Below are 12064 nucleotides of genomic sequence, written 5' to 3' on the forward strand. Positions count from 1 at the left end.
TGCGGCCCACCTAGACTTAAACCTTGTTTATTTGGCCCTTGTTAGCATTTGAGTTTGACATGCTTGCTGTAAGATAACCAAGTATAGTGTATGCGACGGGCGACGGCGATGCGACGTCGCCCAAAAACAAATAGATTGCCGCCGCCACGTGCGCTTATAGTAGGTGTGACGGCGTCAATGCGACGGAGCGACGTCGCGTCGCAGATTTTGGAAGCTGGCAAAATTTTATTTTTCAAGGGCTGTCGCTTCATGTGACAGCGCCTGAACCAATCAAATGCCAGTAAGCCCACGACGCTGCCGCAAAGCGAAATATAACTTTCACTGATGGCGACGGGTGATGTCACCCGTCCCGTCGCCCATCGCGTCGCCCGTTGCGGGCACTATACGCGCGGCCTTAGTGTCTCTCTTGAGACATCTCACATGCAGGCCATGTTCAAGAGGGTTTAACCCTATCACTGCCGGCTCTTACTGGAACAGACAGCACCTAGGGCAAAGGATTTTAGTAGCCAGGGCTACATGGCTACATATGTAATAGGTAATTCTCCAGATAGGAGCTAGACATTTTTGTTTGATCGTTATGTTGTGCTGAAAATAAACTCTTGTAGCCCCCTGTAAATAGCACGGGCTACACATATCTTTCTCCTACTGTGGGTAAGTCCTGTTAAGGGCAGGCGCCAGTAGTAATCATGGGTTTCCCACCTTCACGCCCTGCCCTGAGTGATAGATGCAGGCCCCTGACTCTGCTGTAGGCATGAGACAGAGGGGAGGTCCTGCTGACATCATGAGGGGTGGGGCTGACTTTTTTAGCAGGCCAGTTCCTGTGAGTGACAGTTAGTCTAGTTCTAGCTCGAGAGCTGTCTGTCCTGGGAGTTGGAGGAGAGGAGTAGATCAAGCTCCGTCCTGGAGCAAGCGAGAGAGAGAGAGAACTCTGGCCTAATACATTCGGAGAGTGAGCAGAGCTCCGGTGGACCAATGCGCCTCACCCCGATGAGGGGGTGATGGGGAGAATCTACCCCCACCCAGAGGATACCCTCTGAGGTAGGTATTGGGGTATTGAGGCCCCTCACAGACCATCCTGTCGGAGTACCTCTGGAGGAAAGGAGAGGAGAGGAGAACGGCTGTAAACCTTGGGATCTCCTGGGGTGCTGTTGTTGTTGCTGCTATTGTTGCTGCTGTGTGCTGCCAAGGCTGCTGTGTGCGAGCTAGAGACAATAAAGAGACATTGCTGATTATACTCGAGACTGTGTGTGATTCTGGAGCATCCACCCTGGGACCAGGGTCATTTCTTCTATACGGGTCCTACCCCATATCCCTAGGAAGGTATAAAGGATGGAGGCGCTACACCACCACTAAACAATGAGGCAACTACCCCAGAAGCCTGGTCCTGTGTCCCCAACATCATCGCGGGAAGCTCAGGCCCTCCTGTTACCTGCAGGTACGCACCACTCAAGCACGTGTAACCAGCCCTCACACACCCTAGATATAGGATCTGTGTCTGGGGGGGGGAGGGGGAAATATGGGTTACACTCTGTTTATGTTCTATGTTTTGAAAGGCTAAATAAAAGCCTACCTTCAGACAACCCATGTGTCATTGTATTCTCACTGCACCAAATGCTCTGGAACTTTACAACCAGATCATATACAGAATCTGGCTAGGACTCATGATTTATCTGGTATAAGGTCAGTATTGTTTGTAAAACAGGGTAATCCGTTAGGCCACAAGTATGTTTTCTGAATCATTTTAGGAATATTTGCCAGTGTTTAAAATGTTCAGAGCAACGTAGAAATAGCCAGGCTTCATCATCTAATAAATACTGTAACACAGGCATGTCAAACATGCGGCCCGCGGGCCGCATGCGGCCCGCAACGGATATTTTTGTGGCCCGCTCACAACCAGTGCGGCAGTCATGTGTGTCTGCGAGCGCGTGGGCGTCGGTTAAAAGTTTTGGCCGCGGGAGAAGCGAGCGCGGGTGTGGGGGAAGCGAGTAGAACGAGCAGAAGTAAAATCTGTCCTGCAGGGGCTGGAGGCGTACGGTGGCTGGGTGCAGTCAATCTGCACTCGTGCCGTGTGTGGGAGGACACGGGGGCAGAGTCAAAACCCCGGCAGAGAGACTGCATTCTCCTTGAATGGTAAACTGGGGGTTGTGTGTGTGTGTGTTCAGCTCTCAGGCTTCGATACATAACCTCCCTTGATACAAAGCCCCATGGAGTAACCTTAACCAGATACCACTCACAGACCTTTTCCAGGGAAGGAAAAGCTGGCCTGCTGGGACTGGAGTCGGACGGTGGCCGGGGCGCAGTCATCCTGCACACGTGCCGTGTGTGGGAGGACAGCGGGGGCGGAGCCAACACCCCGGCGGAGATAGCTGCAAAGACGTCTGTGAGACTGCCTCCTGCCTGGAATAAGGTAAGGACAAGGGGGGGGGGAGAGAGGCCGAGATGATGATGGGGCATGGGGGGGGAATATGATCATGGGGCATGGGGGGGGGAATAATATGATGGGGGGGGAATATGATGATGGGGCATGGGGGGGGGAATATGATGATGGGGCATGGGGGGGGGATATGATGATGGGGCATGGGGCATTGGGTAGGGGGAATATGATGATGGGGCATGGGGGGGGGGGGAATATGATGATGGGGCATGGGGCATGGGGGGGAATATGATGATGGGGCATGGGGGGGGGATATGATGATGGGGCATGGGAGGGGGGGGAATATGATGATGGGGCATGGGGGGGGATATGATGATGGGGCATGAGAGGGGGGGGAATATGATGATGGGGCATGGGGGCCAGCCTGGGCAGATAAAGATGGGAGGCAGGGGTGGGGAATACGATGATGTGGCATGGGGGCCAGTCTGGGGAGATGAGATCATGATGATGGGGGGGAGGTGGGGGTATTTTTTATATGTATTGGGGAGGTGGAGCTATTTTTTAAATGTATTGGGGAGGTGGGGCTATTTTTTAAATGTATTCGGGGAAGTGGGGGTATTTTTAAATGTATTCGGGGGAGTGGGGATATTTTTTATATGTATTCCGGGGGCGTGGGGTTATTTTTTATATGTATTCGGGAGTGTGGGGGTATTTTTTATATGTATTCGGGATTGTGGGGTTATTTTTTATATGTATTCGGGAGTGTGGGGTTATTATTTTTATATGTATTCGGGAAAGTGTGTGTGTGTGGGGGGGGGGGAGAGTGTGTGTGTGTGTGGGGGGGGGGGGGAGAGTGTGTGTGTGTGTGGGGGGAGAGTGTGTGGGGGGGGAGTGTGTGTGTGTGGGGGGTGTGTGTGTGTGGGGGGGAGAGTGTGTGGTGGGGAGAGTGTGTGTGTGGGGGGGGAGAGAGTGTGTATGTGTGGGGGGAGAGAGTGTGTGTGTGGGGGGGGGGGAGAGTGTGTGTGTGTGTGGGGGGAGAGTGTGCATGTGGGGGGGGAGTGTGTGTATGTGGGGGGGAGTGTGTGTATGTGGGGGGGGATGTGTGTATGTGGGGGGGGAGAGTGTGTGTGGGAGGGAGAGAGTGTGTGTTTGGGGGGGAGAGAGTGTGTGTGTGGGGGGGGGGAGTGTGTATCTGTGGCTGTGTGTGTGTGTCTGTGCAGGTCAGCAGAGACTGTGTTGGTGTCTGTGTGTGGTCAGTGTCTTTGTTGGTCTGTCTGTGTGTGTTTCTGTAGGTCAGTGGCTGTGTACGTCTGTGCAGGACAGAGAGAGAATGGGGGGGGGGGGGAGAGAGAGAGAAGAGGGGATTGAGCGAATAGGGGGGGGAGAAGGGAGATGGGTGGGGAGACAGAGAATAGAGGGGATTGAGCGAATGGGGGTGGGGAGGGAAGGGAGAGAGAATAGGGGGAGACAATGGGAGAGGGTGAGAGAAAATGGGGGGGAAGTAGAGAGAGAATCAGGACAGGGCCGCCAACAGGCGCGGTGAGTCAGTCAACCACCCTCTCTCTCTCTCCCCCCACGCTCTCTCTCCCCCACCCTCTCTCTCTCTCCCCCACTCTTTCTCTCTCTCTCTCTCTCTCTCTCTCTCTCTCTCTCTCCCCACCCTCTCTCTCCTCCACCTTCTCGCTCTCTCCCACCCTCTCTCTCTCTATCTCCCACCCTCTCTCTCTCCCTCTCTCCCACCCTCTCTCTCTCTCTACCCCACCTTCTCTCTCTCCCCCACCTTCTCTCTCTCTCCCACTCTCTCTCTCTCTCACCCTCTCTCTCTCCCTCTCCCCCACCTTCTCTCTCTCTCTCCCCACCTTCTCTCTCTCCCCTACCCTCTCTCTCTCTCTCCCACTCTATCTCTCTCCCACCCTCTCTCTCCCACCCTCTCTCTCTCTCTCTCCCTCCCTCTCTCCCACCCTCTCTCTCTCCCACCCTCTCTCTCTCTCCCACCCTCTCTCTCTCTCTCTCTCTCTCTCCACCCTCTCTCTCTCTCCCACCCTCTCTCTCTCTCTCTCTCTCCCACCCTCTCTCTCTCTCCCACCCCCTCTCTCTCTCTCTCTCCCACCCTTTCTCTCTCTCTCTCTCTCTCCCACCCCCTCTCTCTCTCTCTCTCTCTCCCACCCTCTCTCTCTCTCCCACCCCCTCTCTCTCTCTCTCTCTCTCTCCCACCCTCTCTCTCTCTCTCTCTCTCTCTCTCTCTCCCACCCTCTCTCTCTCTCTCTCCCACCCTCTGTCTGTCACCCTCACCCACTCTCTTTGTTTAATCTTAACTGCACTATACCTACACCAAAATAACCTATTCTGCTTTCTTCCAGATCTGACTCAAGTTTCACACGGGAGACATCGGAAGACAGGTAGGGAACACCTCCCCTCCAGTATAGTACCTTGAGGGACTGCGGATCAGGTAAGATCCCAGGCGGGATTGCTGCTTTGGAAATTGTTAAGAGGGGCATCCTGACACTGGTTAATGTGTTCAGAAGTCATTCACGTCTGGCTTTTTTTTTGGTTCGGTTAGTGAGGTCAACACACACACACACACACACACACACACACACACACACACACACACACACACACACACACACACACACACACACACACACACACACACACACACACACACACAGTACTTTTCAAAATAAACCTACGTTTCAATGAAAATGTAAGTTGTTTTTTTTTGCGGCCCACCTAGACTTAAACCTTGTTTATTTGGCCCTTGTTAGCATTTGAGTTTGACATGCTTGCTGTAAGATAACCAAGTCAGCAACTAAGAGGTAATTCCCTGGCAATATAGCTACAGTTTCTCCAGCCATTCTATTAGTTATGGATGTCCATTTATGAAAAATTGGCAACTGTGGTTTGCCGAGGGGTCCCGAGACAGCTACGGTACCACTTCTATGACGTGCTGTTGTGTATCAGTCCTTATAGTGTTTGGGAATCTTATAGGATCAGGTATGCCAGAAAAGGAGGTATCTGTAGTCTCTCTAGTACCAACTGACCTCTGTGCATCTTTGTATCTAGACCATGGCGTCTGAGCCCCTTTACCAAGTGTAGCTTTCAGGTGGGCAATTTCATGTGTCAGTGCAATAATTTGAGTCTAAAAGTTGTGTAGTCTAAGCGGTTTGTCACAGCTCCCAGTTTTACTTTCACTTTCTCGGCAGTCATTGGTGTAAGCAGATATCTTGCTATTATCTAAGATTTGAGAAACACATAAGTAATAATCACCAGGATTTTTCATGTTGGGCGCTACTATGATGTTCTCAGCTGTTTGAGACAATAATTCACACAGATCTGGTTCACAAACTGTTTACTATTGAACTCATATCCACAGATTTCCACCATAGGATTAGGGGATATTTACTACGCTAACTTAGGGCACTTTACATGCCATTAACCTCAGTTAACATTTGGTTAATGCTAACAGGGTATTATTGTATGTATGTGTAGCCCTTGTACCCCCAATCATTTAATTCATAGTAGACAGTGTTTTTAACTTTGTACGTCCACTGTCTACTATGATTCAAATGATTGTTATATTTACACGTACCAAAGCGTGCCCTATTTTTGGAAGATTTCTATACCCCCTTTAGGTATATACCCTCTTTTTTTAATAGTATTTTTTTTATCAGTGTAGAGATAGGAGTAACATGATGTTATTTTAAGATAACATAGTGCAGCCATATAACCCCTGGCTTGCTCCAGGGACTAGGAGACTATATATGCTGTAAAACCAAATAAAGACATCGTTGTTTTAGCCTGCTTGAGTATTAGTTATTCAGGGGGAAGATGAGAGTTTCCTACAGGGACTACTCCAATCTGTGATAGGCCCCTGAAGGATGGAGGCGCTGCACCAAAGAGATAGAAGATGAAACCCCAAAAGCCAGACCTCTTGATCCCCAATACCACCGGCGGATGCTCAGAGCTCCTGAGAGCCTACAGGTAAGCACCACACAACACCAGGTAGCGGATAAATCTCACTGGGGGGGTGGGAGGGGTGCTACAATTGCATTTTATTGAAATCAGTGGCCGCCCATAGGCATTTACTTTTGGGCCTCCTCCTCCTTCGTGCCGCCCTCCTTCTTCAGCGTCGCGGTGTCAAAATCCATTGTGATGTCACATTGCAACACGTTTCAATGACAACGCAATACGACGTTGTTAAGAACTTTACAGAGGCCACACGCTCTCCCCCGACAATCAGTGGAGAAGACAGCAGGGCCTCTGTATATGGTCTAGGACATCTGGTCGTGGCCAAACGCTGCTGGGACATTTCACAGCAATGTCTACCCTCTGCCCGCTCCGACAAGCCAGGTCTGATAAGTGCACGTTTAAATGTCCTGCGCCGGACTGCTACACGGCTTAGACCTGAAGCTCCGAGGCATCATTTTTAAATGTCCAGCGCAGGACATTTAAACAAGTGTAACAGGGTACCCCCTGGTTACTAAATCTACCCTATGGGCTGGCAGTAAACCCTGGTATTCACAGGTCTGCCAGTAATTATCATGGCGTTTTCCCCTTCATCCTTGGTGCCGCGCTTGAGTGACAGCAGGGGGTGGCATATCCTGCTGTGGCTGGGCCAACGGGATGCCTGCCCTCTGGCTGTACTTAAGGGCAGGACCGCCCTAAAGTTAGTGTTTGTTCCTTCCCCATGAGGAAGGCAGGTCACGACTGGGAACCTGAGATTGGGGCCTTCCCATGTGCTCTTCCCTCCGGGGAGGAGTAGAGTGACTATATCTCTGCCTCTGCAAGGGAGGTGGGGAAGAGCTAGGACGGCTGCGGGTCCCCTATGCCCGTAGTGACGGTCCAGGGAATATCTACGGTGATTCCTGAGAGCTCTTATACAAGACTGTGATCCGGCAGGTGACTGCTGAGTACCTGTACCTTACTGCACTAAGCGTAGTAATAAACCCGTTCCTGTTTTGCAATATATCTCCTGCCTGGTGTGTGATCTAACTGGAGGGAGAGTTACGATTCTACCTCCATATCCCTGGAGCCTACGGCAGATGGAGACGCTGCACTGCTAAGTATATCATGGGGTATGGACCCTAGAAAAATGTTCCTGAAGTCCCAAAGTTACTGCGGATGACTCAGCCCTCCTGTTACCAGCAGGTATGCACCACAAACACCCAGAAATGGCCCCGATCTGCGATTGGGAGGAAATGGGGGAGGGGGTAACACCATTACACAAGCGATTATCCAAGATGGCTTGTCAGAACGGTCAGTCACGGCACGGCAGACCTGGCTTCTGCAGCAACGAGCTGCGCTGCGGCGATATGTCCCGGAGGCGGAACACCAGCGACATTTTGGTCGTGGCCAAACATTCTCTGTCTATGGGGGGAAAAATGAAATTTTGCCGCCCTAGGCCTTGGCCTATCAGACCTAATGGGAAATCGGCCACTGATTGAAACAACATGACATTTCCCTAACACTTGTGTGATTAGTAACGTCATGTTATTTTTGCATATCATTACCTTTGTGGATATTAAGTCATGGGAAATCATCTCCTTACCTGGTTTAGATAATATCACAGCTTTTAGTGGATCTGGGCCTTCGACTCAGTTAATCAGAGATTATATAACAAACATGTTACAAAACTGCTTTTAAGTAGTACCTTTTTTTCTTTATTGACACACAGATTTTTATTATATCCCCTGCCTGCAAGCTAGCCTGGCTGTGTATACTGCTGGCTGTGTATGAGTCAGTGTGTAACACCATATTCCCACACATATCATGTCCCTCTGCCTGTCCCACATTGTGGGTGTGACTCAGAGAGAGGCTGTGCCTGTGTGATAATAAATCTTGCCTATGTCTCTGTGACTGTGTGTGTACTTGCTGAGCTCCAGTTTGCTCAGGAGTCTGCGGCTCTACGTACAGTAGCTGCAGCCTCAGCGTCAGGTCGCTGCTCTCCCCCCCCTCTCTTCTTCCTGCTGCTGCCTTTCTACCTCTCTTTCCGTGTCTGTTCCTCTCTCTCTCTCGCCCTCTTACTGCGAGCTAGTGATTATTGTTATTATTCACTCTCTCTCTTGCACTGCTACTGACAAGCGTTTGCCTGCGGGGGAGGCTTTCATCAACTCAGTCTATTGTGGGCAAAGGAAATTGCAATAAAACGACAGCAGCGACAGCAGCAGCAGCAGCACCAGGGCTAAGCGACCTCCTCATTTACCCACAGCAACGTCTTGCAACAACCACCCCCCCTTCCCCCTGTGTGATTATACTGACATGGACAGAGATCTTTTTTTTAAATTAAATATTAAACTGGGGGGGAATTAAAGCTGCTTTCCCAGGGATTTATTTCATGGGGATGTGTTCAAGACAAGAGAGGATTCAGAAGGATATCGACATTGTCATTCAGAAGTGCAAGGCGGAGAAGGACTGCCTGTTTACAGGTGAGGTGTTATCTCAGGGTTATATTATGGGGGAGGGGGGTTATTATGGGGGGGGGGGGTCTCATAGCAGCGCCTGCAATCATGACATGATCTCTATGGCTGCTCCATCCCTCCGTGTTTTCTTCTCCCCTTTTTAGCCAGGTTATCATTCGTGATCACGGTAAAGAAACACATTCCCCACACATCTAAATGCATTTATTTTTTAAACAAGGGGTAGAATCAATATGCTTTATTTTTTTTTTATGAAAGCTGTAAGCCCTGAGTTACTATTTTAATGCAGCTGTTATGTATAATAATCCATGTTAACACAGAGGAGATGATCTTGATCTACACCTTATTATGATGTTGATGGTGATGAAATGTTTCACAAATGACACACACACACACATACACACACCATCATTGTGGCGTTTGCTTATTCATTGCAGTGATCTTAAATAGAAAATCATGAGGGAGTGAAATTGTTTTCCGTGTTATGCGTTTTTTTTAAATATCTATATGATTGCATTATTTAATAAGAATAGTGCTCTGCTGTTGCACACTGACAGGTGAGAGCCCTCCCGTTGCCATAGCATCAGTGCACTTGTTGAAACGGGGGTTTCCTGCATCCTGAGCCCTGTCCATCGCTTGCTTACCTCATCGCTAGGGGAGGGTGCATCATGAGCACATTGAACACAGGGCTGGCTGTAGAAACTAGGCACATCACAATGAGACCATGCCTACATTTACACGTTTCTCTCTCTCTCTCTCCCAGATTTCAGATACTCGGACTCCACCTTTACCTTTACCTTCGTTGGGGGCTCCAAAAGGTACTCCCTGAGTTACTGTATTGGCTTCATGTTTTGCATTTGGCTGTGTTGCCATGGCAGCAGCAGCTCTTCTCAAGTTGCATTGTACAGTACAAGCAAAAAGCAACAGTGACATGTTAAGCTAATTATGTTTAACCACTCCAGCAATAAAAAGGCATGGTATAAAGAAGAGTTGTTTGTATAAAGCAGTGTGCAACTTGCTTCTCCTTAAAAGTGTGGCGTCAGTGAGAAGAAGTCTTGAGCACAGGGTTGTCACATCTAATTGGCCAATAGAAGAAGACAGCTGTGCCTGGCATCATGGCATGGTAAAAGGGGCAGACTCTTGACCAGCTTTGTGACTGCCTCACGCTGTCCTCCCGGGATGCCACCTGTGGAGTGGCTGCAGCGGTGGTGACGGAGGGAGTCCACTCAGGTGGTGATCATGGAAGCGGGGCCCGACTTCTGGTGAGGCCCAGCTTTTATGTCAGGATCCATCAGGTGGGTCCCCTCCAGCAGCGCCGCCGCAACCGCCCCACAGGTAGAGAGCTCCAGGGAGCGTAAGAGACCCCGTACTCACAGTTTGCACTGGGCAAAACGATTTTCCAAACCGGTCCTGGGGCAGAGGTACTGGCATGGTGAACATAATGGTACAACACATTGTGTTCAAACATGAAGGACTTCTTTGAAGCATCATCTGTAATTTATATTAATTTATACCTGCCAGATAATTCCACATAAACTGTGTGATAATCATCCAGCCCTGGTTTCAAATTCCCTGTTGCTGGCCTAATAGAGGTCAGAGAAAGACTGGCCCAGCACTGTATCACATAGCTGATCTGGAGTCAGTTATTTGATATCTCGCTTGTAAAGATCCCGGAAAGTTGTTTGATCCTTATCACATATGACAAGAGCAAGCTGGCACTCAACATCACCCTTTAATAATCCAAAAAGATTGAAATATTATACTTTAGTGTGCAATATTATATAAGCTAATAATTTTACATATTACTTGAATAAAGGTATCTCTATGCTCGGTGCTAGTTCATGTGAACTAGAGTTCCAGAGTGGGACTTGAGGAAGGTAACTAGGAAAACTAGGTAAAAATTGGTTATGAGTTCACTGCCCTTCCATATAAGATAGAGCTGCATCTGGTGTAAGAACTAAAATCCACCTCTACATTCAGAATCAGTTTCTGTATAGCACATTAATCTTGCAGTAGAATTGTGTATGTTATACACTTGGACTGTGAGGTTTCAAAATGTCTGTGCACTATAATATTTGAAAAGGTATCATAACGTACAATACAACAAATCTTACACTCTACCATACATTTTCTTTAGTAATTTTAAGCCACATCAATTAGTGCTAGTGTACTTACGCAATGACATTATTGGCTGACCTAGCAAGCAGTGTGCATTATTTTGCTATTAATGATCATCACATTGATATTTCCAGTAGAGTTTAGACAAGACGATACATTGTGAATGTTGCCAAATATAAGGAATACATAACATTGTCATTCATTTAATGGTACACTCTTTACAATGATAAAATTGTTACTAAATTAGCTGTTGATGTGTATGTAATGTGTATGTCGAAATAATTTCATTCCGGATCACTGTGCAAGCTTTTTTGTGTGTTTTTTTTTTTTATGTTTTTATTTGCAAGGAAGATAATAATGACTAAAAATAAGACACATTTATTTTTAGAGTTGAGCAATATAATCAAATATAGAGATGCCAATTAGACTAAACAAAGTGTGTTGTGAGAATCGAGTGATGAGTACTTAGTCTCACAGAGGTCCGTGATTGACTTAATGGGACATTAACCTCACTAATGTAGCATTAGGTGCAGTTTTTGGCTGGAAAGGGCATACATTAAATATAATGCAACTAGATTGTAAACTCGCATAAGCAGGGCCTTCATTGCCTTTTGTATCTGTTTGCGCTTGCCTTATTTGTCTGTAATACTGTTTATGCAATTTGTATTACTCTGTACCCCCACAGTACCGAGCTGCGGAATATGTTGGCGCGTTACAAATTAACATTAATAATAGTAGTGCCAATGGTATGCAAAAGAGAAGATCCCTCTCACATACTTAAAGGTAGCGTTACTCCGATCTAGACCCTGGAATATGCATTTTGCTGGGTGGTGGGGGAGGGATGGAGCTTTCCCCCTCGTCCCCCTAATTTACTGGAGTCCCAAAGAACTTATATACCTCAACAAACACACCTTTATACAACACATGGAGAGATACCTGTGCACAAAAAGGAAACCCCCTGAGATACCTGAAATATGTGCTAATATGTTCATTTGGATATGTAGTGTATACAAATTATTAACATCAGCGTATTTCCCGAGTATCTACGGTGTGGTCCTTTTTGTGCACAGGTGTTTCTCCACGTAAAGGTGTGTTTGGGGGAGGTGTTTATGTCACTTGGGACATTGTAAAATTAGGACCCACTTCCCCTCAC

At 48.1% G+C, this 12064-nt stretch overlaps 1 protein-coding gene across 1 annotated transcript in view; it reads left to right on the forward strand.

Moving 5' to 3' along the window:
* Positions 1-8216: 8216 nt before the first annotated feature.
* PARP8 (poly(ADP-ribose) polymerase family member 8) overlaps positions 8217-12064 on the forward strand; it is a 332674-nt gene continuing 328826 nt past the window's right edge. The window contains exons 1-2 of the mRNA XM_075589057.1: positions 8217-8802; positions 9557-9611. Coding sequence (XP_075445172.1) covers positions 8712-8802; positions 9557-9611 — 146 coding nt within the window. The 5' untranslated portion in view covers positions 8217-8711. The remainder of the gene's footprint in view (positions 8803-9556; positions 9612-12064) is intronic.

The sequence above is a fragment of the Ascaphus truei genome, chromosome 1, assembly GCF_040206685.1.
Source record: "Ascaphus truei isolate aAscTru1 chromosome 1, aAscTru1.hap1, whole genome shotgun sequence".
NCBI lineage: Eukaryota > Metazoa > Chordata > Amphibia > Anura > Ascaphidae > Ascaphus > Ascaphus truei.